The following is a 27,075-nucleotide window of genomic DNA, read 5'->3' as shown; positions in this document are numbered from 1 at the left end:
CCGCCGACTGCGCTACAAGGACGATGAAACAGGGCGGACTTGGGCAGGAGACTCTGAGCATGTGCACCATGTACCGGTCCGGGCTGACACTGCTGGCCCTGCGTCAGTTGAAGCTCTGTGCGCTGGGTTCTGACACGCCGGACGACAGCTGGCATGCAGCCAGGGCACGCACGGAGCTCACCCGGGTGGCAAATCGGATTTGCGACGGCTCTGCGAGACAATCGCTCTTCCGAACCCATCGGCGATGCCATTGGAGGGCGGGCCCAGTAGGCGGGGCCTCATTGCCGCGCGATTCAACAGCCTGATGGAGTCGACACTGCACTTGTCTGGTGGGTACCGAGGGCCAGACTCACAGTTCGCGGCGCGGATCCTGAATACCCTCGTCATGCCCCTGGCTGTGGCTGGCAGCTCGCCCGTGCTGTTCCACGATCTTGCGCGGATAATCGGCATGGATCTCCGGTGTCCCCGCGTGGCCAGGACGATCGTCGACCTTGTTTCATTGCGATTCGATGCTATTTGGGCGCACCACAGCGAGTGCAGCGTCTGGCAGCGCGACTGGTCTCGATTGCAGAACACCGGAGTGTGCGTGGTCGACGCCATACCTGGCGCCAATGGCCCGGTCGCTTCGCATGCGGATCCAGCATGCGTACAGGACGAGCCTTCGATTGTCAAGGCGGGCGGCTGTGGGATTGACGATTGCGTGTATGGTAACAGCAGGGAGCGTGCTTTGCGACAGCTGAGGGTGCTGGGCGACGATTTGGAGCGGCGGCAGGCGGAAAAGGCTAGGGCTGCTCTTGCTGCAAAGGATCGCGCGGACAGGGTTACAAAGCCTGCCCCTACGGAATCTGTATCCATACCGGCACCTGCACCAGAGACTGCGTCCAAGTCTGCCCTCGGCAGTTCTATTTTTGGAAAAGTTGAGGAGGACGAGCTTGGATTCATGCTGTTGCGGCGCCGGCGATCTCGCGCAAACCAGCGATGAAAAGCAATGCTAGAGAGCAGCGCCTGCCTTACTTGCTTCTGTTTGGCTTTTTTATTTTAGCAGCAACAGCAGCGTCAGCATTCATCACTGCCTTTTTTCTCCCGCGCATTCATCTATCAGCTCGATTGTTCTCTCTCCATTGATGAATTATAAGTGTTGGTTTCACTTTTCTTTTTCACTTTTTTTGCCGTTTGAATTGCGTTCCTTTTTGTTTTTAAATTCCCGTACTTGTTAATATTTTCTACTCTTGACTTATCAGCACCAGCCCTAATTCAAGCTATATTTTATACGTCACTGCCGTAACAATACAGCATTGATAAAAACAATAATAACACCGGCATCAACAGAAGCACCATTGTAGCGCTGTGACCATACACCTATTTTGTTTTTGTATTTTGTCCTTTTTTCTTGCCTTTTCACTTGCCTGTTTATTTTACTTCACTTCACTTTCAAATTTTCTTTTTCATTTATTTACATTTATATCGCAAATGCTCAACACATCCGGCGCCGACATTCTTCCAGCAGGCAGTGTCGATGCACGCGCAACCAACGAAAGAAGCCGCGGCAGATCACAATCCGTCTCATCAAGTATACTGAGTGAAGACGAGTTCCACGAGTGCAAGAGTAACAATTCAGCCAGCGCAAAGCTCAGCTTGGGCATCCACACAACGGCAAACGAAAGCAGGGCATTGGAAACAGATAGCATATCCTCCTCATTCACTGAAGCAGTGCCCAAAAGCCCATCAGGGTCGCAAAAGTCACAGCAGCACCGCTACCGCAGCCTAACCAGCTCCGGCGTCCCTTCCGGCAAATCCAGCAGCAATGGTGGAAGCTCGGACAGCATGGACTTATTAAGCAATGTCCCGTTACCGGCAATGGCGCCGACACCCCTGCGGCGGTCGGCGACAACCACAACCAAGGCTTTTGATAAGAGCAAGGGTGCGGTCAGCTCACTGGTTGAGGAGCGCGCTCGGAGGGCAGTCAAGGCCATGGCTGAGGCATGCACCACAGGAATTTCGGTTCGTGAGGCCGACGAGCGGAGGTCACGCGCATTCAACCGGCTGCTTGTTGACAGCCGGCTGCACAGTCAGCTAGAACGGGCTCCCAGCAGCGGATTGGCAGGCCGCGAGGGCGTGCGCGGCAGCAGCAGCAGCGAAAACCTGGCGATGCAGCCACGGCTGAAGCATAATCCCATCCATCAGGTGTCCTCCCATGGCCACCTCTTAGGCGTGGCGGCTGCTCGTAGTAGATCTGCCAAACCCGATGACACAAGCATATTGCCAGCCAGAAACGGCATCCTGCCTGTGGTAAACGCGCTGACGCCAGAGCCTGACGGCCGCACTCTGAGCATGACAAGTGACCACAAGGCCATCATTGTCGCGCGCAGTGCCAGCCTGGAGGCGCGCGTCGACCGGCGCACGCGCGAGAAGCTGGCGCAATGGCTCGTATGCTTTGGCACGGTGCAGTTCGATGTCGACCAGGGCCCGACGCTCAACCTGCTGTACCCGCACGTGCAATTCAGCGAGAGCGAGCGCGCGGCCATCTGCTTCTCCTCGATGCCCGACTCGACGATCCACGAGCTATACGACTCAGTGTACACGTTCCACTTCCGCGTCAACCCTGTGCGGCTCAGACTGCCGAAGGACCGCATCTTTCTGTACGGGCACGTGTTTTTCCGGCAGAAGCGTGACCCGTTGATGCGGCGCGGCGGGTTCCAGCGGTCGGTCGTCGTGATCTCGCACTTGCCATACCACGGTTTGTTCTCGCGCATGGCACACATGCTGGGGCCGCTGTACTTTGACCTGGGCACGGCGATCCTCGAGGCCGCGGCGCAGAATGTCTCGTCGTGGCCGGCTCCCCGTGCAGACGGCGCCTACGAGCTGCCCTTTCTAGGCACGGCGCTGACGGTCGAGCTACCGGCGCGCGATGCCAGCCAGCTGCTGGAGACCAGCAAGTTCCCACTTGAGCGCTTCGACCCTGGCGAGCATATCTTGGCGGGCGTGACGTTTGATGGGCTGTTCCGCAGCTTCCGCGACGCCCTCGACGACCTGTGGGCGTGTTGGGAGCTGATGATCCTGGGCGAGTCGCTGGTAGTGCTGGCCGACACGCCGTCGCGGTGCTCCGAGGCCGTCGTCAGCCTGGTCGACATCATATTTCCGATTACTTACTGCGGCGACTACCGCCCATATTTTACCATCCAGGACCCGGACTTCCGCGCTGTCGTATCCAAGACGCACGTGCCGCCGAACACGGTCGTCGGCGTGTCCAATCCATTTTTCAGCGAGGCGCTGAGCCACTGGCCGCACAAGCTATTTTTGGGCACCTCTGGCCGCATGTCGCAGATGCATGGAGCGTCGGCGCGCAAGGCGCGCGCGTTCAACGAGAACAGCAATGGCAGCAGTGGCATTGGCGGCAGTAATGCGGCCACGGGCGGCGGCTCAAGCGGCGCAGCCGGCAACGGCGCGGTGGGCAGCAAGGGGATCAAGCAGGGTCTGCAGTCCAAGCACAAGTGTGCGATCAGCAAGGACCGTGTGTTCACCGAGCAGCTGCTCAATGCGCTCAAGACGGGAAAGCAGCCGCCATGGATGGTCAACAACATGCTGCGGCGCTACTTTATGGATCTGACGGTGCAGTTTCTGGCCCCGCTCAACCGCTATTTCTCCACGCTCATTCCACAGGTGCAGTCATCGACCGCCATTGTCACGCAGCAGCAGCAGCATAGTCGCGACAGGCAGCGGGCCGCACCCTCCTGGGCGCATGCGCGCGGCCGCGGATCGACTGGGTCGGCATCCATGGCAGCTGGTGCGAGCGCGTCGTCGTCGTCATCGGAGCTGTCCTGGTTTGTGCCACCTGGAAATCTGCGGCCTTGGCGCACGGACGACTTTATGGCGTCGCTGGCGTCCTTCGGCATATCGCCACAGCTCAACAGCCGCCATAACACAGCGACAGCCGCAGACGTCTTTGTCTCAGTGTTTTCGACAAACAGCACCAATGGAAGCGGAGACCAGAACGGTGCCCCGCTGACAGCACCTTCTGCTGGCGGCTCTGGCTCGGCTGGTTCTGCTGCTGGCTTGGCGCAGTCGACCTCGTTTCTGCCGTGGAAAAACAAGAAGGCAGCCTCAAAAAAGATCAGCGACGAGTGGCTGAATCTTTATACCCAGTTTCTCAAGTGCGGCAACTTTGCGACGTGGCTCGCCCGGCGCACTAACGAGGCGCAGCGCGCGTTGCTGTCGCGGTTCCGGCAGGAGATCTGCCGCGGCGATGTGCACGCGTGGTGCCGTGGCTACGACCACCCGCTGGCTCTGGACACGCAGCAGCTGGCGGCCGAGCTCGAAATGCTGGACCTGACCACGATGGACTTGGGCCAGAGCAGCAGCAGCGGTATTGTCGGCGGCGGCGGCAACAGCAGCGGCGGTGCTTCGGCCAATCATTCGCACGTCAAGCACGTGTTTTACCACGGTCAGGCCGAGGACGAGCGCGTCATGGCCGAGAGGCATCGGCAGCAGGCGCTGCGCGAGCAAAGGGAGCGGTTGGCGCAGAGCGAGCAGCCAGTGTACGGCAGTGACGGCGCTCTGATTGGCTACACGCGTCGCAAAACCAATCCCGAAAACGCAGCCCCGCCAGCTGCCGCCCGTGTGCATCCAGTAGCAGCACATGGCGTTGAGGCTGGCGGGGCGGCTGTGCGCAAGCAGCTGGGGCGGCGGATCACGCACGCGCGGAGGCCACAGCACGTCATGCTCCAGGCCGCATGGCAGATTGCAGAGGTTATGGGGCCGCAGGCTATGGCGCGCATTCCGCTGTCGCACCGGTCGACGGAGGCCAATTCGGCCATTGACGCAGAGATGCGAGCCTGCGGGCCTTCGTCGGCCGCCGAGACATTGGAGCTGCGCGCCCAGCTCTCCGTCATGCTCGAGTACTTGGCTGCCGAGGAGGGCTGCCTGTTTCTGCCGCTGGTAGCCGACGACTACGTGGATGCCGACGCCGACGCCGACGCCAACGTCTGAGCCCACAAAACTATTAAAAAGATAGTAGTGCTTGTATGCATGCACGTAATATCTTCCCCCGCTACTGCATTTCTCTTCTTTTTATTGCATTTTCCGCTACTGCGTCCATTAAAGTCAGCATTGGGTGTCACTATCACAGCACCTTGGTCTGGCTTTGCATTTATTTTTTGTTCAGTGGCCGAGAGGGAATATAATGTAATGCCGTTAGCCTCCACGCGGTGCATCCAATACACGCCTTATTTGGCCTTGGACGAGCCTGGGTCGTTCTGACTGGTTGCGTCCTGCGTCCTGCGTCCTGCGCTCCACATCGTCCAACTCGGCAGTAGATGAATTGCAGATTGACCGTGTACTGCCGGGTCAGCTGATTGGTGGGCAACCTGGCTTGCTTTGTCCGCTCTCTACTCCATCCCCAAAGAATGCAGCGCAAAATAGCAGCGGGTCATTCCTTGCGGCTGCTGATGCAATGTTCAGAACCGGTTGGCAAGAATTGCTTTTTTTCTTGCTACTTTTCTTTCCTTTCACCAGCCAAAAGGAAAAGACGCGCAATGCAGCATGAAACAAATAAAATCATGCACATGCGAAAGCAAAGCAAAGCATTTGTGATGGATGATGGATGATGGATGGCACCTCCACATCCCCACTTTTGCAAGGAGCCGGTCATGAAAGGAGGGGGGAGGAGGGGGTGCCAAACGCAGCTTATTTCTGGGTTTGGGAAAAGAAAATGATAATGATAATTCATGGGTAGGCCGAGCACGCACTGTGACATGATAGGAGGAAGGAACGACAGAAAAAACCCAAAGGAGCCTTTTTCTCTCGAGTGAATCCACAAAAAAAATCAAGGGCGAAAAAAAGAGGTGAACAATAAAAAAAACCCGAACCCGAACCTTGCCCTCTCCCTCCCAATCCTTTGCTTTCTTCTTCTCCTCCACCCCGCACACGCGTATATTCGTTTTTATTTTTTTGCTCTCTTTATTTTTCTCTCTTTCCCCTTTCGTTAATTTTATGCGCGTTTATTTAATGTACTTTAGGACTACAATAACAATAATAATTATATAATATTTTTTTGCTTTCGCTCTCTATATTTTTCTCCTAATTTTTTTGCCTTGGTATCGCAGAGTTGTAATAGTCTACCTTGGCCATACTCCATTTATTACGTTATATTTGACGCGCTTTTCACCTTATTTATAGCCCCCTTTTCACTTTCCCAACTCTCTATTCCTCTCGTTTTTTGCGTCAACAGCCCCTGCTCTTCGAGGAACACACGTAAGTACAGCCACCCTGCTGGCTATTTATTTCAATTTTATTTTTGCTCTGCTTCCCTGGCATCAGAATGGTTCTTTTTATTTTACCCGATGTGTGAATATCCCTTTGGTGTGCTTGTCAACCAATCTGTTGCTTACCGCTAGCTGATACTGATATGATTGCTTCGCAGAAACAAAATGAGAAAATATGAAGAATCCCGCACATGCTGTCATTTTTCTCTTCTTTACTCTCCGCATTTTGTTTTCTCTCCTCATTGATAATCGCAACCACACGCGTGTGAGAAAAAATTATAAAGAGCCGCTAGGGGCTGCACCAAAAATAAAAAAAGTGTACTCCCGTATGCAAAGTAGCGCTTGGGTTTTAAAACTGGAGACATACACGCATAGCATCTTTTGTTTTATTTTAATTACAGTTAGCTCCATTGAATCTACCCAATAATCAATGCCGAGCGGCAATTAAAATAGGGGACGTCACTTGTTTAAAATTGGTTTTATTTTATCCTGGCTAAAACCAGAAATGCTTCTATTTGAACAATTTTCATTTAACTTTTCATTCTAACTAATGTTTTCATCCTCTCACTTCGCCTCACCTCATCGGCTGTAAAAAAATAGTAGACTAATTAGATCGTAGAAGCAGCAACCCTCGCACGTACCGCACGCAATTTATTGTTTTGTTCCGCGCACCACACTAGGAAAAAACATACAGTACGATCAGCTCGTGTCTCCACACACTTTGACCATCGCTCTTTCGTTTTTTATTAAATATCCCGTTTTCCCGCGCTTGTATTTCCATGACAACCCATGAAATGAGCCCCCTATCAGACATTGACGTTGATTTGTCCTCCGAGGACGAGTCCAAAATGCAACTCGATGACGCCGCGGCCGAGGCCGAGGCATCGCGCATTCTGCAGGGCGAAAAACTCTACGGCTTCGGCTCCAAGGACTACGCGCCCAACACTCGCCGCATGGATTTTAGCCCCACGCCGCCGCCAGAATCTGCCGAGGCATTGGCCACTGAGTCTGTACCGCACAACGGAATTTCTGCTACCACAACATTGCCCCCACTGTCTGCCAAACCCCAGGCCGATGTCGGATCCACTGCAGTCTCCTCTGCCCACCACGCGTCCGAATTACCCCCAGCAATCACGCAACTTGGAGGCATAGAGGGCTCGACAAACGACGACGATATCGCCAGCGAAAACTGCTTTGTAAAGGAGGGCTCGGTCGAGAGCATCAGCGCACGGCACGCGTCGTCGCCAGCAATCGCAGCTACACCCTCGGCATCGAGGTCGCGCACGAGCATCTGGGTGCACTTTACACGAGACGCCGACTATGCCACCAACCGACGTGGCCGCTGCGTCTACTGCCGCAATTACTACTCGTGCAGCAGCGGAAGCACAGGCAATATGTGGCGTCATATTAAGCGCTCGCATCCCGAGAAAGCCGCCCACGCCGCGCCTCTGGCCACACACGGCTTACAGACCACCCCCCAACAACAGCAGCAACGCAGTGAACCATCCATTCTGTCAAGCGATAGTCGCTCGCGCAAGCGTCAGGCGTCCATGTCATCCCCTATCCAGGATCATATGATGACACCCTTGCAGCCGACACTTTCCGCGCGCGCAGGCGTGCCGCAGTACCAGCAGATGCTGCCGCCGCCAGCGTCACAGCAGATCCAGAGCCATTATCAGCAGGATCAGCAACTTCATCAGCAGTTGCAGACGCAACAACTTCGCCAGCAAATTCAGCAACAGAATCAGCAGCAGCAGTCATTCTATGCTCAACAGCATGGCTCTGAGCGCTCATCAGCTGCTCGCCAGTATGACGACAATGTTTACGGCGAGACCAACAATGCCACAAGGGCTGCGCGCTTGGGGGACTTGGCTGAGGGCTCCGCATTGAGCCCCGATTCATCGGGCGCTAGCACTGAAAATCTGAACCAGGCCCTGAAGCTGCTGCTGACACTCGTCGGCCGCAACACGCAGGGTGCCTCTAATGATCGGGCTAGCCACCAGGCGCAGTCCTCGCTTTTGCTTGGCTTGCTCGAGAATCTCAACACTGCGAGCAGCGGCAGAATCGCCACCAGCAATGGCGACGCAGACCATCAACCGACGCGTCACTTGCGCCATTCCAACGCACCCTTTAGATCCGGAGGAGGCACAGCATTGACTTCTATAGCCGAGGGCGGCCACCAGACCGCTGGCGACCAGCTCAATGCGGGAAGCAGCAGCGGAGGCGGATATGCGTACAGCCCAGCCCACAATGCTTACTACAGCGCCGGTGCTCAGGGCGCGGCTGTGAATCCAGAGAGCATCAATCAGTTTGTTATCGCCGTTGGGGACGCCATCCGGGCCAACACAGAGGCGTCATCTGCTGGCGACAGCTCGCCCACTGTTACCAGGGTGCAAAAGACACTCGATGCCTATGTCGACTTTATGGTGCGCGACTTGGTTTCGGTCGAGAAAATGCTGTCGCCAGGCATGCAGCAGCTTATGGCTAACTTATCCCATGGCTCTACCCCACCCTCGCCCAGCGTGCTCATGGGCGAGCTGCAACGTCAAAAGGATGTCAAGGCCCGGGATCTGCGTCAAAAACTCGATGCGGTGAGCGGTCGCATCTCAATATCCATTGGCACCGGCAAGTTGGCCGGCACGCTCTATCACCTTGCTGTGTACGCCCATTGGACCGACGAGGGTTTTGTGCGGCACAGCGAGCTGCTCGACTGCCACTGCGTCGACGGGCCAGCCACAAGCAGCGACATTATCTTCATGTTTGAGAGCACCCTAACGCAGTACAACTTGTTTGCCAGACTGGGCACTGTGACGACCAATTACACACGCGAGTTTGTCGAGTTTCTTAACCAGGTCGAGACCATCTGCCATGCGCGTGGGGTCACATTCGATCTTGACCGCAACCAGTCCACTTGCATTGTCAGCTCGCTGTTGGACGCCAAGGACAAGCTTTTGGCGATGCTCTACGGCTCGGACGCCGCAGTGTCGGCGAATGACTCTGCTCCCAACACGCCTATTGGCAAGCTGCGCCTGGCAGTTCAGACTTTAAGTCAGCCGGGGGCACTGGGCGCGCAGCAACTTGTCGAGCTGTGTCGCACACGCAGCATTGCCCTGAACACGCTCGACTTTGACTACACTCGGACTTGGGAATCTACGATGGCGCTCCTAGACAGTGCGCTTTCTATCTACTCCGAGCTCTCCAATATACTGAGCAGTGCGACGCCCGCTGCCACAGAGTCCAACGACACAATACTTCCAGAGGAATGGCTTTCACTTTCGCAAACCCATGTTCTTCTACGCATCCTTGACCTCGCGATTACGACGCTCGCGCGCCTTCCGACAGAGTTTCCCAGTATTGTGGATGTTGTGCCCGTGTACGATACCCTAATTGACAACCTGCAGGGCTTTTTGCAGACCGTCTCGCTCGATAACTTGGTGCGCCGGACGGGCGAGTCTCTTCGTGATTACCTGGCTCAGTGCCATCCGTTCCAGTCGTCGCCAATTTACCGCCTGGCGCCGCTTTTCGACCCCCGCCTTAAAACCGCTTATTATGCGGACCGTGGTCTCGACGAGGCGTGGACTAGTCGTACTATGCGCGAGGCGCGCTCGATTCTCTCCGAGTACATTGTGCCCATTAGCAATTCAAGATCTGCGGGTAGCGCGAGTGATGATAATGGAGCCTCTTGTATCTTTGCGCCAACGGCAGCAATAGCAACGGCTGCTCAGTTGGCAGATGACACTGGCAGCCAGCAGTCTGTCATTAAGTCGCAAATCGATGCGTTTATCCAATTGAGCAAACCCTCGGCTACTAGCCAGCTGATCGCCGACAGCAAGGCACACATCTTCAAGCGCGCCTTGGCGAGTGGACGCACAGAGCTCGATGAGTATATTAGTGCGCCGCTTGCTTCTCCGTCCATGTCGGTCTTGTCTTGGTGGCGTATTCATCATTTGGCGTTCCCGGGGCTGTCAAAATTGGCTCGCGAGTACTTGTCCATTTCGGCTTGCAGCAATAATTTGACTGCCTTGTTGCTCGCTAAGACTGGAGGTGCTGCTGCTGTTACTGGTAGTAGTGGACGGAGGGATTACTCGCAGTTGGTTGGAATGGATAAGAAACTCGTCGGTGTTTATATTTGCCTTAATCAGTGGCAAGCTGTAAAATCGCCGACGGTTTAAATTTTCTGTTTTATGACAGCTACCCTCCTATTTTTTATTTATATTATTCCCCTTCTTTTTTCTTTTTCGTTTTCATTTTCGCTTCGGTTTTCCATTTTCGTTTCTTTTTCTTTTTCTCACGCCATGGTTATTATCAATGAACAATGCGTAGCTTGGGTTTTCATATCTTTTTTATCTTGCCGCGTACTTTTCAACTTAAATTTTTTTGCGTGCGCTTTTAAATATAAATATTTTATTTATTCTTGTAATTAGACCTCTATTATATTACAATAATACAACAATACATGCAGTGAGCACTATTTACCATTTTTAAAATATCCAGAGATGCTTTGAGCTATTCATTTTAAAAAAACTGCGCAGTCTTGATTAATAGGCCATTTTCTAGATGGTAATTGTTTTAGATAATTATTTCATATTAACACGCTACTACTCCCCTAAATTTCAAACCTTGTTATACGCTGAGTGCAATACCATATTAAAGAAACAATTGTATTTATCTAGTTACAAATGTAGCATTCAATTATTAACCCCCATTTTGAAGATCGCGTATCCGGTTAAGTTAATGAAAATATAGTGAAAATATATTATTACGTAATTGCTATTAAATATTTGTCCTGCCTCTTTTATTGTAAAATTTAAATTTAACAAAATACAATACAAATTTATTAGAGGACCTTATAAAAGGACAAGCAAGTCACTAAAAATGTATTGCTTACACTTCTGTTGAGCAACCTGATGATATGGAAGTGGATTTCGAGGTTGAAAGTTGTGAAACGAGTCTTCATCAACATGCCGGTTGATAGGGTATAAATGGTACCATGTAGGATCAAATCAGGGGACATAATATTGACGCCCTGATATGCCCCCATTTCATAATGTACATGTACGGATGCATACATGCAAAGATCATAACATTGACATGCCAAGACACCAGTCTGTCTGCAGAATAACCAGTTCTCGCCAACTGAGTGCAAAATCGGTGAAGTGTGCAATAAAGGCAACGAGACACATATATGAGGTCGTCTCAGTTACGCTTTTGATCTCATTGATAAAAAAGTTTATAGACTAACACCCCATATTTCTAACAGTACCATGGTAGTGCTCCCCCCACCACCCCCTCTTATTATAACATTTCTATTCAACTTTATCTGTAATGAGATTTGGACTAGCTATAATATATGTTAATAAAAATGAGACTACGGAAAGAGCTGAAGAGCTCACTATTCAGAATTCGCCGTACGCGTAAAATATCATAAACATATTTTACGCGTCTGCGCTGTCACGTGACTCGGCCCCCATTTCTGATGTCACATTATCAATTCAACATTTAAATTCCTGTTATAAAACCTCTTACCTATTTTGCCTACATTTCTGCTGCTGCTGCCACTGTCATCGTAGCCTTAACCAACAAGGTCAAGGAAGCACACAAGTACCCTATGGCCAACTACAAGAAAGAGTATATTCTCACCCAAATGATGTAGCCCAAGTACTTTCCAAGTATAGAGATATTACCAGTATGATTGGTGTCAGCAGATGGATTGAATCTGAAAAGTACATGGTATCTAGCGAGTATATGCCCAAATATATTGATAATAAGGGATTCAGATGTTGAATATCATGGACAGTTTTTAAACGATTAGAATAATCTTAAGAATATTATTGGGTATCATGATAAAATCTTTGGGAATTTGATTCGCGTATAAACCTAAACAATTTTAGCGCTTAGGTTTACATGGAATTATACCAGTTGTAAGAAAAAACATTCTACTTTAAATTAAAATTCGCTAGTGTTTTTAATTCTGACTTTAATTGGATAAATGCTATTAATTTATTATGTGTTATAATCAATTTATTAAAAACCAAATTCTACTCTATTCCAATGTTGTTCAGATATCTACTTGTGCACGTCTGGTTGCAGAAATAACTTTTGCTCTTGAGTAGTGGGCGACTACATGTCCGACAAATGTCAATATCCATTATATAACTGCTTTTAGGACAATGGTATTTAACGGGCAAGTAGAATACTTGTTTTACTGCTGCCATGTCTCTCGTGCTAAAGTTGCTGTTGTTATTATTGTGCGACATAGGTCAAATCGAATAAATCAAAAGTATATCTGAGCGAAGGTGGTTTCGAATATTGTAATACTAAATATATTTAAAAAATTTTATACGAGACAAGAGAGGCTGCTGCCAAAAACTCTATTTTTGCTGTTTATTTGTCAGCTGTGGAAAAAATGATTGGCATCGTTGTAGAGATGTCAATCACTACACAAAATGATATTGGATATAGCAATATTATATATTTAAAAATTGATATATCTATGAATTACATGGATAATTAAAAACAACTACGTTTAGAAAATTAGTGGCTTATAAACCACCAGCCCGCTTATTTTTCACATACTGGCTCAACATGCCGTAGAACCAGTACATGTGCATGGGAAACACAACCAATATTATCTTCCACACAAACCTTTGTTCAGAATACAAATAAAACTTGCAGCCCAACGCCACATGCAGCACAATCCTGGTGACAAAAAAGACCACTACAAACCAGATATCGCTCCGCCACTCCTTCCTGATACTGCCCAATGCAAGAATTATTGTTGGAATTTCGTTATAAAAGAACATGCAAAATATACCAGCCGCCCCATTTATAGCCAAAAATATGGCAATTGCAACGTAAAGTGTGTGGTGGATGTACCCGTTTACCAGTGTTATTGATGATTGGTAATAGAGAATCCCTAGGAGGAGGTCATAGAATAGATATGAGACAAAGAATCCTAGAAGACCAAGTGAAAATGGGTCGCTTTGGATTATAATGCTGATGTCGAGGCCGCCAAGAAATATCGGAATAAAATAGGGTGTTGCACATGCGGTTAACAGTATACAGCTTGTGGTTGTGAGCACCCAGGATAGTTGCTTTTCATTATTGAACATTCCGCTGTGCCAGGCAACGTAGAATACTAGGTTCAGTAGTATTGTTCCGACAAAAAAGCCAGTAATAAAATCCGTTGGTAATAGCAGCAGCATGTATTTTTAATAGTTTAAATTTAAAAAATAATTGAAAAATTGAAACAAGTAATAGAAAAGAAATGGAAAAAGCCATCAAACAAAAAAATAAATGTTCTTGACGTGCACTTTAATTACGCTAAATTTTTTGTTTAGGCTGTTATTGATGAACAATACAGATAGAGTATACATTGTTTGGCCAGCAAATAATTGAATGCTCGTTTACATTTAACAAGCCAATCCATACATTATAGACCGTGTATTGTTTTAACTTGAAATCCACCATAAACCAATTCAGCAGATTATTCAAGTCAATGCATATTTAATAATTCTTGTTCAAGCTCAAACGCCTCCACAACACTTTCGGCTCATGGACTTTGGCCTTGAGGTCGAAATTGTATTTTGAGACGACAGAAGAAATAATTTCCACACATACATTATTTATCTTTCAGGCTCTCAATATGCTCATTCTACTCGACACCCCAAATAACAAAACCCTGGCATTCGATGTCTGCAGCTTGCAGCCACTCGAGGATCTTGCCCAGCAGGCAGGTCAGAAGCTCTACGGCTCCCACATCCTCCATACCAACACATACATTACCGGTCGTCGCGGCATCAGCGCCAGTGAGGCATTACTTCGGACCCCGCCCTGGCTGACCCTGTGTCACCGTACACTGGTGGCAAGGGTGGTTTCGGTAGCATGCTGCGCTCGCAGGGAACAAAACATCCAATAAGCCGGCCAACTTTGACAACTGCCGCGACCTCTACGGACGCCGCCTAAAAACCCTAAACGAAGCCAAAACCATTGTCGAAAACATTGAGGCGCAGGAAAAGGAAAGAGAAAATGCCAAAGAACGCAGGCGCAAGAAGATTGCCGACGGATTGGTCGAAAAGCCAAAGAAAAAGTACAGGTTTGATGACGTTGAATATACGAAAGAATGCGAGGAGATTGTCGAGAGCACGAGGGCAATTACGCGCAAGGCAATGAAGAAAATGGCAGCGGATGTTAAAGCATCGGCTTCTGAGAAGAAGAAGCAGGCTGAAATGATGATTCCATTGTTTGGCGATGGTCTGGATGATCTGGATGGCCTTTCTTCGTCGTCGTCATCGTCGTCGTCGTCGTCGTCGTCTGATGAAAGTGACAAAGATACCAAGAGCAGTGCCGATGACAAGAAAAGCAAGCGTAAGCGCAAGGCGGTGGATTAGCGCAGGTCCAAATCCAGGACCAGGGGTGAAAGGCTAATGTTAAAGAGCGCATCAAAAAAGTACTGTGTGATTTAACGCCCGATTAATGCAACTCTTGAGCATTCGTTCAGTTCTCCGGTCATTTTTACATCGTTTCTTCTTTTCTTTTTATTATTATTATTATTATTTAGACCACAAAAATCTGTATCCACTTCATTAACCTTTGGACACATTTTGCAAGCGCTTATAAATAACTCGCAATGGTACGGCAACCGCACAGAACGAATCATTCAACTGTTGTCAGCACATTTTAGCGCTCTTTTCATTTGCATTTTAGTAATATCCAAGCAAGCATTGCTATATCTCTATATCGCACACCACTGATATTGATTTTACATTATTGTGTAGCTCCGCTCCAAATACTTTCTCCAGTCTGCCAGCCGTCTGGTCATTTCCTCGCGAACTGCCCTTATCCGGCCCAGGCCAACCCCTATCACTCCACACAATAGATCGTTCACTTTGAGCAGCAAAATGATGGCGGCACAATTTACTGTGAATATCCAGATCAAGTCACTGGACGAGCTGGCTAAGATCAATGACAAGTCGCTGATTCAGTCGCAGGCGTACGTCGATGGGAGATGGGTCAGTGCGTCTTCAGGAAAGACCTTTGACGTGACTGACCCCGGGACAATGCAAAAGATTGGCAGCGTGGCCGACATGGACGCCGATGATGTCAGACGGGCCATCGACGCTGCGAGCCGTGCCTTTGAGAGCTGGAAGAATACCACTGCAAAGGAGCGCTCTCTGATCCTGCGCAGGTGGTTTGATCTGATTATCTCAAATAAAGATGATCTGGCTAGGTTGATGACGCTGGAGGGCGGCAACCATTGGCCGAAGCGTCGGGCGAAGTGGTGTACGGTGCATCGTTTATTGAATGGTTTGGCGAAGAGGCCAAGCGCGCCTACGGTGATGTAGTGCCGTCGCCGCTCAGCAGCACGCGCATGGTGGTGTTGAAACAGCCTGTGGGCGTCGTCGGCATTATCACGCCATACAACTTTCCCAACGCGATGATCACGCGCAAGGTCGGCGCTGCGCTGGCCGCCGGCTGCACTGTAGTGGTGAGACCGGCCCACGAAACGCCGTATTCAGCCCTGGCGCTGTGCGAGCTGGCTGAGCGCGCCGGCGTTCCACGCGGTGTTTTCAACGTTGTGCCGTGCTCAGCCGAAAACACGCCCGATGTCGGCAAGGAGCTGACCACCAATGAAGCCATCCGCAAGGTGTCGTTTACTGGCTCCACGGCCGTTGGCAAGATGCTCACTGCGCAGGCCGCCGGCACCATGAAGAGAGTGTCGATGGAGCTTGGCGGCAACGCGCCCTTTATTGTCTTTGCCGACGCCGATCTGGACGTCGCCGCCGAGCAGCTTGTCGCGTGCAAGTTCCGCAACTCGGGCCAAACATGCGTATGTGCCAACCGCATTTATGTCCACGAGTCTGTCTACGACGACTTTGTCAGCCGGTTTGCTGTCCTGGTTGAGAAACGCTTGCGCATTGGCCATGGGGTGTCAGAGGGCGTCAATTTTGGCCCACTAATTACCGAACGCGGCCTGCAAAAGATTGAAGATCAGCTGAAGCGTGCTGTGGATGCGGGTGCTCGCGTGTTCCTTGGCGGAAAGCGCCCGGATATTTCAGCAGCTGGGTACTTTTTTGAGCCCACGATCCTTGTGGATGTGACTGATGAGGTGCCAATGTCGTGCGAGGAGACGTTTGGTCCGCTGTGTCCAGTATTTAAGTTTAGCTCTGAGGAAGAGGTCATTCGTCGTGCGAACAGCGTGCCGGTTGGGCTGGCCGGGTATTTTTTTAGTCGCGACATTGGACGTGTGTTCCGCGTGGCAGAGGCCCTGGAGGTGGGCATGGTCGGCGCCAACACGGGAATAATCAGCACCGAGGTCGCTCCGTTTGGAGGTGTCAAGGAAAGTGGTTTTGGCCGCGAGGGATCACGCTACGGAATTGATGAGTACATGAATATCAAGTACATCAACATTTCTCTGTAAATGTAGGGTTTTTTAAATTATTATTTTTATAATGGTCAGCAATACTTGCTCTTTTTTATTTCCCACCTCCAACCGAATCAATTATTCTATGCTCATAATAAAATGGATGGCAAAAAAATGAAACCCAACGTGGCTTTGTCTTTATTAAGTACGTATTGAAAAGTGGTCAATGTGTCAAAAGCAAGTTAGATGCAACGTTACGGTTCGTTATTGAAGATTTTGATAAAATTGAACTCTTTTATTAGCAGTACTAAACCGTATTTTGCTACAAAATTTTTTGCGCGTATTCGTCGTCATCAAGGAGCTGAGCAATATCCGCGTTTTCTTTATGTGTAGATTCAGCACCCTTGCCACTGTAAAGACTATTTTCGTATGAGGCAAAATGGGATGAAGCAAGATGAACACTACCAGTTAAATATATTTTTGTTGTCCGTATTGGATTCTGAGAAAGGTTTTGTAAACTTGTAGGATGTATACTATGTATAAAGGTGCATTAAATATAGTACTATTTACTGAAAGAGAAGAAAGAAAATACAAAACTGCGTTGGGTCACTATGTGACTTATAAGTGGTTGTGCGTTTGAATAAACAGCCAAGACTGGCTAATCAGCTGATTGCAATCGACTAATAGTTCAGCTTTTCAAATGCGAAAAAACAAACTTTTATTTTTGATAATACAGCTTTCCATCATATTTGTTGTGTTTCGTGTGAAATCACAAAATTTGAATTGCGCCAAGTGTAGATCCAAATTTAATAACGGTTATGAGAAAAGTGCAAACAAGTTTGTATAAAAATGACGTACATCTTTTTTGTAAAACATTCAAGTCGTGCATGAGTTCAAATTCCATGTTGCGCATTGAAATAAAAAATATATATGAGCACAATGTACCCCGATCGGTAAACTTTATCAGCATATTTTGTGCAAAATCATTTTGTGGGTAGAATAGATGCTACCAAGTTGACATACGCACTAAGAATACAGCAGTGCGTAACTAAAAATACTTTGTGTGAATTCTTATTTATGGCAACTGGGAAAATAAAGAAATTTTTAGGTTGGCAGGTGGGCCGAATCGAAAGTCAATCGCTATTTACCCTGGGCCACGCGCCCTTTTTATTTCAAGGCATGATTTCCGTGGAAGAAAATCCTCGCTTTGTGAAATTCGGATGTGCAGTTTTTCCAGACATTTGCTTGTTTTGGTGTTTGTTTTTGTTTTCATAATTTTTTTGATAAAAGCATGGGAAAATGATTGTCGTGCATTGCCCAACATAGCTGCGATCGACTAGAACCCGGGTACCCTTGATATTTTTATATTCAAAAAAGATGGTGCGATCGACAGACGTTAATTGAAAATGCAACCTTTCACAATATTCTATACATGCTGTAGGTTTTCTTTGCACCACTAATATATAGTATCTAAAATGCAACCTATTTAATTAATGTGCAGAGTGTGCATCAATTGGAGCTGTTGCGATACTGTAGCATACCGGCACCTCGGACAGAGTTTATAAGATACACAAGAACTAATCGGATCTGGAAACAACTACGCGTTGTGGAGTCACTTGGCAAAATTCATGTATGCGTATACCAAATTTGCATTGAAACTCCAAAGATGCAGTTTGCAAAAAGTATGCAAGGTATTAGGATACTGAGCATGATTATGTGCGCTGTGAATAACCAAGGTTTTCCAAATGTTTTATATTAATCTTGGAAAATGTTAACAAATCAAAATTGGGAAACTACCACATCTGTCCAATACTTTAAATAATTACACTGCCTGTTGTGGTAGCTCTGTTGATTACAGAATTGTTCGTCCAATGCCAAATCCGCCTTTTCTGCTTGTTAAACTATTAGGGGGCTGAGAAAAAACCATGTGCGGTCTGGTAATGGTGTTGGCGTCCTTGCCACTATAAATGCTGCCCTTTGCGTAAAGAAGCCCCGTTTCATGTCTTCCCATGGTGCTATCCATAACGGATCCCGCGTAAGTGGTGGCGCGGCAATGGCGTCCAAGCTCACGTCGTACTCCTTCTGCAGCCGTCGTCGCGCAGCTTGGTAATCCAGTGAACTAGATAGCGCTGCCTGTTGAATATGCAGTTGTAGAGGGGTATTGACATGACGAGCCACCACATCGAATTAACACCGATGTGGCTCAGAACCGTGTATATAATGCGCAAGTTCTGAACAAAAGGATACGGATTCTTGAGCGGCGCATAGTTCAGAATCGTAGAATACACAATGTGACCAAGTACAATGATGCACGTTACCACCATTTCGCGGGTCTCGTTAAACGAACTCTTGATGTTTCGGATCATCCAATGGAAGCCAATAACTACGGCCACGTTTGTACACATAAACGCATACAGTGTAGTTTGGTAGTGCGAGTGAACGTTGCATATGTCGATGGCGGGCATGTACTGAGTTGTGATTCTGTCCGGGAGCACCTGCGAAACAACTCCAAAAATGAGGATACACAACCAATAAACGCCCAACACCAGATATAGAGCCCAGCTGTGGTACGTTTGATGAAGATGGAAGATGCGGTATAGCCCATACGCCCTCAACGTCATTAGGGAAAACACACCACAAACACCCAGCAGAAGTCGCATCCAGATTCCAAACCCTTTGCAGTTGGTCATAGCCGTGTTAATCAAAGGCACGTGCCCATTGCCCTGAAGATCGCCGATAAACCAAATCGCCATTAACACCATCATCATCGCCATGACTTTGACACTTTTAGCTTTTATCGGCGGATAGTTTCTGTGCCACAGCATGTATACGACCGCTAGAAAGTTTATGCAGTATACTATGGTAAATACAATAATTGTAATTGCATCTGCCTTGCCTCGGGGCTCGATGTATAGAGGGACCATCGCGCCAATCGCCTGACGCTGCACCTCGTACTCAGTCACTGTGAAAGATATTTGGTTGCCCATTGTGAAAAAAAACTGTCGGTGGGTAGGCGGGCCAAGGATATTCTAGAAAAATAGAGGTACGAAAATACACTCAAAATACAGTCTGTGGCAAAATATTATAAGGGCTCGTGGTTTAACAGCTAAAATATTTAAATAAAAAGAGGTAAACAAATTAAAAAGGATATATAAAATAGAAACTAGGAATCGCCAATTGTCAAATAAGAGGAAACGACAATGGTTTTATAAATAAAAGTGAATACACAAATGCGTGCACGTCAAAACCACAAAACACAAGCATTCTCCAAGTGTGCGTGTGTGTGCAAAAAGGGGAGGTTCATCCTACATGCCATTCGATTTACCTGGCGTTCTCTGCTATTTTTCTTTGTAGAACAGGGTACAGAAATTTTGAATAAGTAAAAATATATGTAGTCGCAATCACTCACTGGTCGATTTTCTAAGAAATCAGGTTTTCTTCAAGTGGAAAAATATGCATTGGAAAATATCAATTCACCCAAGATTTGCATTTGATTGCAACAATCAGGGCAAAGAACTTCAAATAGCAAAATCCTTTTTTTCTTTTGGCACAAAAAGTCAATGTTATACATTGCAACTCGGCAATACACAAATGTTGTTTGGAGGCAAGCTTGAGCTATAAAGAGGAATTGAATCTACCTCTTGCATTGGGTGCAGGATTTGTCGTTATAGCAATGCGCGGTATAGTCAAGCTTCAGTCTGAATTGGGGTAGAATGCAAAAAAGCTGAGGTGGCTTGTCATGTATTGAGCAACACAAACTTTAAAGGGTTTGCTAACCTTTTTTATTTGGGTCAAATTGGAACCAGTGACATGTCACATGTTGCCAGCATTGCGGAAAGATACGAGCAGACTTGTATTTCAACAAAACTTGAAATATAAAAGTATACATCCTTGACATCAATTCCGCTTTTTTCAACATTATTATTTTGACAAAGAAAATACAAGCACCGGTTCCAGTCTTAATTTTGGTTGAAATTGGCCGTTTTTGATTGAGCAATCTGTAATCTATTTTTAAACTAAACGAAAAGAATAAAAGCGCACAATGAATTGTAAAAAAATGTTGTAGCCGTGTTATGTGAAATAATCAGAGCGAACTGGCTCGAACAGAAAATAATGTAAAAAATTGAGATGTGTTGCCTAGGGTACCAAGCGCGCATTGAAACAGCATAAAAACAAGTGTAATTATGTTTACAAAAATAAGTAAATTAGCTCTTACAAGCACTGGGCTGCGATTATTGTATTTATTACTCTATAACATTACCAAATCAAGCATAAGCCCTAGAGTCTAAAGGCTAATACCTCAAATGACGAACCACATATGTGTTGTATGCACATCTTTTTAATTAATTTACTGTAATATATATATATGCTACAGTTTCCGATAATATGATCAATGGCTAATTTAGTAAAACAAAATATTACATTATAACACACTGAAACCATTATGTAAATTATTTATGTTTTCTCATCGTTTCCGTACTTGTGATTTCCGGGAGGCTGAAAAATACTATGTGCAGTCTGGTAATGGTGTCGGTATCCCTACTGCTGTAAATTCTGCCTTTTGCGTAGAGATCCCGTTTTGTTTCTTCTCAAAGCTTTGTTCAACAAATATGACTCGGGGTTGGTAGTGGTGGCAGCGGCAATGGCATCTAAACCCACATCGTACTCCCTCTGCAGGCCATCGTTGCGCAGCTTGGTAACCCAAAATTCTAGATAGCGCTGCTTGTTGAATATGCAGTTGTACATAGGCACGGCCATGACAAGCCACCACATTGCATTGACACCAACATGACTCAGAGATGTGTATATAATGCGCCTCTTTTGCCGAGGGGATACGGATTTTTGAGGGGCGCATAGACCATGATGGTTGCAAATATAAGGTTGGCAAGTATTATAGCGCAAGTAGCCACCATTTCGCGGCTCTCGTTGAACGAGCTCTTGATGTTGCGAATCATCCAGTGAACCACCACCACAATAGACACGGTGACGCATAAAAACATGTACATTGCTGTTTGGAATCCTGAATAAACGTTGCACATGTCGATGGGGATATATACTGAGTTGTGCCTCTGTCCGGGAGTACTTGACCAACAACTCCAAAAGCAATCACAAACAACAGGTATACACAGAACGGAAGATATAGCCCTAGGCTGTAGTACGGAAGACAAAGACAAAAAATGCGGTACAGCCCATACGCCCCAATTCATTAGAGAAAATACACCACATATGCCCAAAAGGATGCGCATCCAAAATCCGAATGCCTTGCAGTTGGTCATGGCCGTGTTAACCAAAGGCACGTGCCATTGCCCTGAAGATTGCGATAAACCACACTGCAGACAGTATCATTACTAAAGTCATTATTTTTAAAATTTTGGACTTTAATGGTAAATAATTTCTGTTCCACAGCATACAAGCAACTGCTAAAAAGCCCAGACAGCATACTACGATAAATACAATAATTGTGATTGCATCTGCCTTGCCTCGGGGCTCAATGGTTATGCCTGCCATCTCGCCAATCTTCTGACGCCGCACCTCGCCCTCGTTACTGTGAAAGATATCTGGTTACCCATTAGAAATAATAAGAATGGTTGTTTGTTGTTTGGGTGATAGTAATAAATTGTAAAGGTTTTTTAAAAATAAAAATGTCGTAAAATGCACAAAAAATTTATAGATTGTGGTTGAATAATAGCATAGAAAATATATAACCGCGAATGTAAGGAGAAATGTAGAAATAAAGGAAAACAATAATAATAAAGTACAAGCGGATTTACCAATATATAGAAAAAGTTGAGGAAAGGGTTGAAGGGGAAAGGGGTGAAGGGAAACAGAATGTCCAAATATGGATTGAATAACATGCAAAGAATATCAAATCGACCTTAAATAAATTTAAGTGCGTGGATGTTGCAAAAGCCCCTGGCACCCTTTTTGGTCAATTTTTTTTGCAAAGACAATTTTGTACCTAGAATAATAAAAGCAAACATTCCAAATTTATTTAAATCCCGGATCTACAGAGTATAAATAAAAATGCACTTGAAAATTGACATTGAAGAAAATAGATTGTCTACATTTTCACGTTGCTAAAAAATAATCTATTAAAAAATAACAGCTTTTTTAGTTTTCCGTGGAGCAGACTTTGCCTAAGTGGATGATCTGAATCCATATCCAGAAACAATACTTTATACTCCGCCAAAAACATTGCACGCACGCAATAATGATTAGCGTAGAAATTAAATCAGCGGTAATAGAAAATTATATTAGCCACGGCCAAACCTGATTTTAACAGGTATAAACAATATAAAAAATGTTTTTATTGTTGGTTTTTTTAGATTATGCGTAATTAACCCACACAGAAACTGCTCAGTTTATCTTGGAACTTCACTGGGATGGAATTGGGGCGAAACCCTACAATCACACTGCTTAAAAATAAAAATCATGACATGAGACCAATAGTTTATTATGCCAAATGATCGCTTATTTCACTGCTTAAGTCGCTGCCCTAGATTAATTTTGTTATAGGGACATGTAGCCAGGTCTGTTACGTAGCAATGTCGATCATCAGTGGCACTGATCCTTGTCAAAAGCTGATCAAAATCAACGGACGTGTATATTGTAAGAGCAACACGGCCGTGTTCGCTTGTCTTGGAAATGTTATAAATACCAAGCCAGCAGACCAAGAGTCGAGAATAAAAGGTATCCAGCAGAAGCTTTAATTATCTAATTAATAAACATTCAATAGCACCGTTTACAATAATATCAACCATACGCGGTTTTAAGGTCTGCAAGATGGCATGGTAGACAATCAGTCTCATTCATCAACTTTAGTTTAGTTTGCTTTTGCTTGTTTTATATCTCGCTCAATATATTTATTTTTTCTTATTTCATTGCTTAAAAAGGAACATTTGAAGCGCACTCCATGGCTCGATTTTATCATTAAATATTTTGTCATCAAATTTTCAAATTGGCAACGGCTCATTTATCAATTTATCAATTTTTCAGTTGTTGTTTAGATTGAAATTTGGAATATTTTTGAAATATAAAAAATTCTATAAATATGCTGGTTTGTACTGCCCATTTCCAGGCCATTTTTCCGACGCCGATGGGGGTGAAGATGGCAGGAAATCAAGCGTTGCAAACCCCAGCTATTGCTTGCTTTAATGCTTGACCGCTGCTAGTTTAACGCTTGACCGTTTCTTGATCACATTTTGACCACTGTCTCATGTCAGAATGTTTTCTAAAATTAATCACTCAAAATTTGAAATTTGCAAGTATGCGCATTTCCATGGCTCTGAACATTTTCATATTATTATTTCATATTCAGCTCTGATTATTTAAATCATTCCTGGCAACTAGTAATTAGTTAGGAAATTGAAAATAATACACTTTTAAAATTGTCAAGTATCCAATTCCGTTGCAGCCGCAACTACCGACGCTGCTGATTCTGTCGCAGCAGCAGCCATCGCCGTTTCTGTCCAACTAAAACTGCTGCCGGCGCCGCATCTATTACGGACAGTGCGTAGCAGAGGCGCAACCAGTGGATGCCTATTCGCCCACAGTCTGCCAATATTATCCTGTGGATAGGGTAGAAAAAGAGCTGGTCCAAACGCAATGTTTTTAACAAGGTAAAGCAGCAGGTGCAGAATGAGTTGGCTAAGCGGAATAGGAGCAATACATCATCTCCAGCCTGCTGATAATTTTAAGCATAATTTCAGGCTGAGCGGCTGGTTGCGGGTAAGATCAAGCACAAAATCAGATAGGGGATGCATGACGAGTTGACCGCGCAGCAGCAGATTGCCACAACTGGCATGAATATAATCCCGGCGGTAGAAAAACCTCACCAAATTTTATGACACGGCTTGCGCCAGTGCACAATGGAAGGCTGCCTGCAGACCTTCAGGGCTGACGAACCCGGGTTGAGGATGGCAAAAAGTGCCAACAGGCAGACGGAAGTGGAATCGTGACATGGCTTCGGTATTAAAATTTTGCATTATCTTCAATACCCTGCTTACTGGCAAACGCCCTTCTCATTTTTGCGCAAAAATTCATTGTCAGAGTCGGCTGAACTTGAGTTTACAGCCATGCCTAAAACTTTGCCCAAGTCAAAGCCCAAGCCCAAGTGCGTGTGAATTAATCCGTCTGTCCAAGCTTCTCATAAAAAGCAGCGCAGTGGTTAATAGCTTCAACCGTAGTGGGCTACTGTCTCTAGTTTCTAAGAATTTCCGGGTGCTATGCAATTTTGATGGAAAAGATGTCTATTTGCAGGATATTTAATTTTTTTTGGATATTTGTAGTCTTTTTCAGTGCATTAATCGTCTCCTCAGCCAAATCAGCTAGTATATTGTAAAAGTGCGCCCGTTTACCAACACCGCAAACATACTAACTAAAATATTTATACAATTTGACATTTGTCAAAGTTATAATGATTTAACCCCGTTGTGAGCTGCGCTCAGATTGTGCTGCTGTAACTACGGCCTTTAAAAAGATATCGGCATTTAGAGATTCGATGTGGCCTGCTGCTTGTCCTCAAAGAAATTACGCCAGTCGTCAAGTTATCTAGCATCCTAATGGCGCTCACCCGCAGCCGAAGACCGGCTAGAAAAACCACGCGCAAGACCACCACCTGTATACGCTGTATTTTCAGAAAACATGGGATGGTCGTTGTGCACAGTATTTTTAAAATCAATAACATTGCTGGTGCACATGTAATCGTCCGTGCGTAGAATAAGCCGTCATCCTTGTTTCTGTCCGTGGTTGCCTGCAGCAGCGACTCATGGCCATTGTTTGCAATAGCGTCTGAATCTACATTGTACTTTTTTGCAGACCGTCCTTGCGCAGCTTGTTGATCCAGTGAGTGAGATAGCGCTGTCGATTGAACATGCAGTTGTACATGGGTACTGCCATGATGAGCCACCACAACAAATGCGTTCCAAAGTGGTCAATGCTTGTAGCCAGGATGCGTATATTCCGGTTCATAGGGTAGTCGGGTATTTAAAGTTGATGACTATCGAGAATACAAAGAAGGCAAAAATAATGAAACCATTGGTAATCATCTCGCGGCTTTCATTGAACGAGCTCTTGATATTGCGAATCTTCCAGTGAACGCCATTAAAAGAAACCAAGTTATACCCAAAAGCACAAACAGCGATGTCTTGAACCCATTGTCCAAACTGCAGAATCGTAAGACGGGATGTAGAAAGTTGTCTTTTCAGACTTAAGACCTGTGCAATAATTCCGTAGCCAATAAAATCAGGCAATATATGGCAACCGGCAGATACAGTCCCAGACTGTGGTACGGAAGGTTTAAATAAAACACGCGGTATAATCCATACGCCCTCAATGCAGTCAGTGCGCACACGCTGCACACGCCCAGCAGGATCCGCATCCACAACCCAAACGCCTTGCAGTTAGTCAATGGCGTATTTGCCAATGGCACATGCCCATTAGACTGAAGGTCGCCGACAAACCATGTCATGGAGATTAACATGAGAATTGTCATGAGAATCGGATTTTTGGACTTGATCGGTGGGTACTTTTTGTTCCACAGCATGTATGCCAATACAAAAAAGTCAAAACAGTATATGACCGAAAAAAATATCAGCATGATCATGTCTGGCTTGCCACGCGGGTCCACCGTTACATTCACAGACTTGCCATACTCCACACGATTTAGTCGCTCTCAGTCAGCGAAAATGAAAGCTGATTGCCCATGTTTTAAAAAATTAATAAAAAGGTCGTATTTATGTTGTAAGATAAAAATATCGAGTAATATAAATATGCCTGTGAAATATTAAAAAAATAGTAATATAATTATTAACAATTACAACAAAAATGGGCGTGGAAAAAAATGGAACTATCCATCGCATTAAGAAAACTTTTCATGTTTTATATCCTAGAGCACAAATAAAAATTACACGCCTGAAGGGAAAACTTTGGAAAACAATAATTGTGTGCTCACCCAAATTTACGTGGTTGTGCGCAAAAGGTAACATTATTTTGCCTCATCTATTTTGTCCACTTTTATTTTGTTTTCCTTGTAATCAAAACGCATAACTGCGACAATCACCTGATCCAGTTGCATTGTTTTCCAACCCCAGATTCTAGAAATAAAATTTGGGGGACAAGGGGGGCGATTTGCGAGGGGGGACGTGGAAATATATTTCAAAGCGAAAATTCGCTTATTTTACACGGCTGCGTTCTGCATTTTGGGGATAAGCAGCCTTGTATTCCAAAAAAAGTAAAATATTTTGCAGACCAAATATGCAATGGGAATTCTTTTCTGTCTCAATTAAGCAAAGCCAATTTTATTAATGCGAATCAAATACACTTTATATTTATCTTTTTAAGTGGCAGTTTTCTGGGTAAATCTTTTTTTCGTGTATGACAAACAAAATGTTTACGTTTTTGAACGATCTTTCTAATTTGGCCGTCAAAAAAGAAAATGGATTTGCTTTGAAT

General features: G+C 46.1%; 7 protein-coding genes across 7 annotated transcripts; 3 read left to right on the top strand and 4 right to left on the bottom strand.

The window, feature by feature from the left end:
• Nucleotides 1-23: 23 nt before the first annotated feature.
• Nucleotides 24-982, top strand: BX661DRAFT_200185 (uncharacterized protein; the record flags this gene model as incomplete). Its single annotated transcript, XM_051538383.1, has 2 exons — nucleotides 24-185; nucleotides 218-982. 2 exons carry the CDS (start codon nucleotides 24-26, stop codon nucleotides 980-982), a joined length of 927 nt encoding a protein of 308 aa, XP_051389711.1.
• Nucleotides 983-2,331: 1,349 nt separating this feature from the next.
• On the top strand, nucleotides 2,332-4,155 carry BX661DRAFT_145477 (uncharacterized protein; the record flags this gene model as incomplete). Its single annotated transcript, XM_051533119.1, has 4 exons — nucleotides 2,332-3,245; nucleotides 3,399-3,660; nucleotides 3,814-3,939; nucleotides 4,111-4,155. Coding segments are annotated over 4 exons (1,347 nt in total), but the record flags the coding sequence as incomplete, so codon positions are not given.
• Nucleotides 4,156-12,802: 8,647 nt separating this feature from the next.
• BX661DRAFT_145489 (uncharacterized protein) lies at nucleotides 12,803-13,465 on the bottom strand (the record flags this gene model as incomplete). Its single annotated transcript, XM_051533120.1, has 1 exon — nucleotides 12,803-13,465. The coding sequence occupies one exon, from the start codon at nucleotides 13,463-13,465 to the stop codon at nucleotides 12,803-12,805; it is 663 nt and encodes a 220-aa protein (XP_051389709.1).
• A 486-nt stretch (nucleotides 13,466-13,951) lies between these two features.
• Nucleotides 13,952-16,680, top strand: BX661DRAFT_194468 (succinic semialdehyde dehydrogenase; the record flags this gene model as incomplete). The annotated part of the gene is given in 3 exon segments (XM_051537883.1): nucleotides 13,952-14,068; nucleotides 15,194-15,527; nucleotides 15,539-16,680. 3 exon segments carry the CDS (start codon nucleotides 13,952-13,954, stop codon nucleotides 16,678-16,680), a joined length of 1,593 nt encoding a protein of 530 aa, XP_051389708.1.
• Nucleotides 16,681-18,386: 1,706 nt separating this feature from the next.
• On the bottom strand, nucleotides 18,387-19,819 carry BX661DRAFT_186731 (uncharacterized protein). Its single transcript, XM_051537090.1, has 2 exons — nucleotides 18,694-19,819; nucleotides 18,387-18,638 (listed from the first exon to the last, which is right to left on the bottom strand). The coding sequence occupies exons 1-2, from the start codon at nucleotides 19,608-19,610 to the stop codon at nucleotides 18,476-18,478; spliced, it is 1,080 nt and encodes a 359-aa protein (XP_051389707.1). The 5' UTR covers nucleotides 19,611-19,819; the 3' UTR covers nucleotides 18,387-18,475.
• Nucleotides 19,820-21,162: 1,343 nt separating this feature from the next.
• BX661DRAFT_226230 (uncharacterized protein) lies at nucleotides 21,163-22,019 on the bottom strand (the record flags this gene model as incomplete). Its single annotated transcript, XM_051538964.1, has 3 exons — nucleotides 21,460-22,019; nucleotides 21,239-21,415; nucleotides 21,163-21,181 (listed from the first exon to the last, which is right to left on the bottom strand). Exons 1-3 carry the CDS (start codon nucleotides 21,897-21,899, stop codon nucleotides 21,163-21,165), a joined length of 636 nt encoding a protein of 211 aa, XP_051389706.1. The 5' UTR covers nucleotides 21,900-22,019.
• A 3,301-nt stretch (nucleotides 22,020-25,320) lies between these two features.
• On the bottom strand, nucleotides 25,321-26,698 carry BX661DRAFT_186730 (uncharacterized protein; the record flags this gene model as incomplete). Its single annotated transcript, XM_051537089.1, is given in 7 exon segments — nucleotides 25,321-25,419; nucleotides 25,431-25,561; nucleotides 25,737-25,821; nucleotides 25,832-25,838; nucleotides 25,886-25,976; nucleotides 26,007-26,293; nucleotides 26,684-26,698. Coding segments are annotated over 7 exon segments (715 nt in total), but the record flags the coding sequence as incomplete, so codon positions are not given.
• Between the last annotated feature and the right edge of the window lie 377 nt (nucleotides 26,699-27,075).

This window comes from Kickxella alabastrina (genome assembly GCF_025024165.1).
Source record: "Kickxella alabastrina strain RSA 675 chromosome Unknown BX661scaffold_22, whole genome shotgun sequence".
NCBI lineage: Eukaryota > Fungi > Kickxellomycota > Kickxellomycetes > Kickxellales > Kickxellaceae > Kickxella > Kickxella alabastrina.
The sequence above is the reverse complement of the archived record's forward strand: the minus strand, read 5'-3'. Positions and strand labels throughout refer to the sequence as shown.

Bases quoted from the DNA above. Each gene is read 5' to 3' on its own strand.
- BX661DRAFT_186731 (XM_051537090.1), bottom strand. From the start codon at position 19,610: ATGGGCAACCAAATATCTTTCACAGTGACTGAGTACGAGGTGCAGCGT. The intron at 18,639-18,693 runs GTGAGCTTGGAC...CGTTATGGATAG, and splicing joins GGCTGCAGAAGGAGTACGAC to CACCATGGGAAGACATGAAA.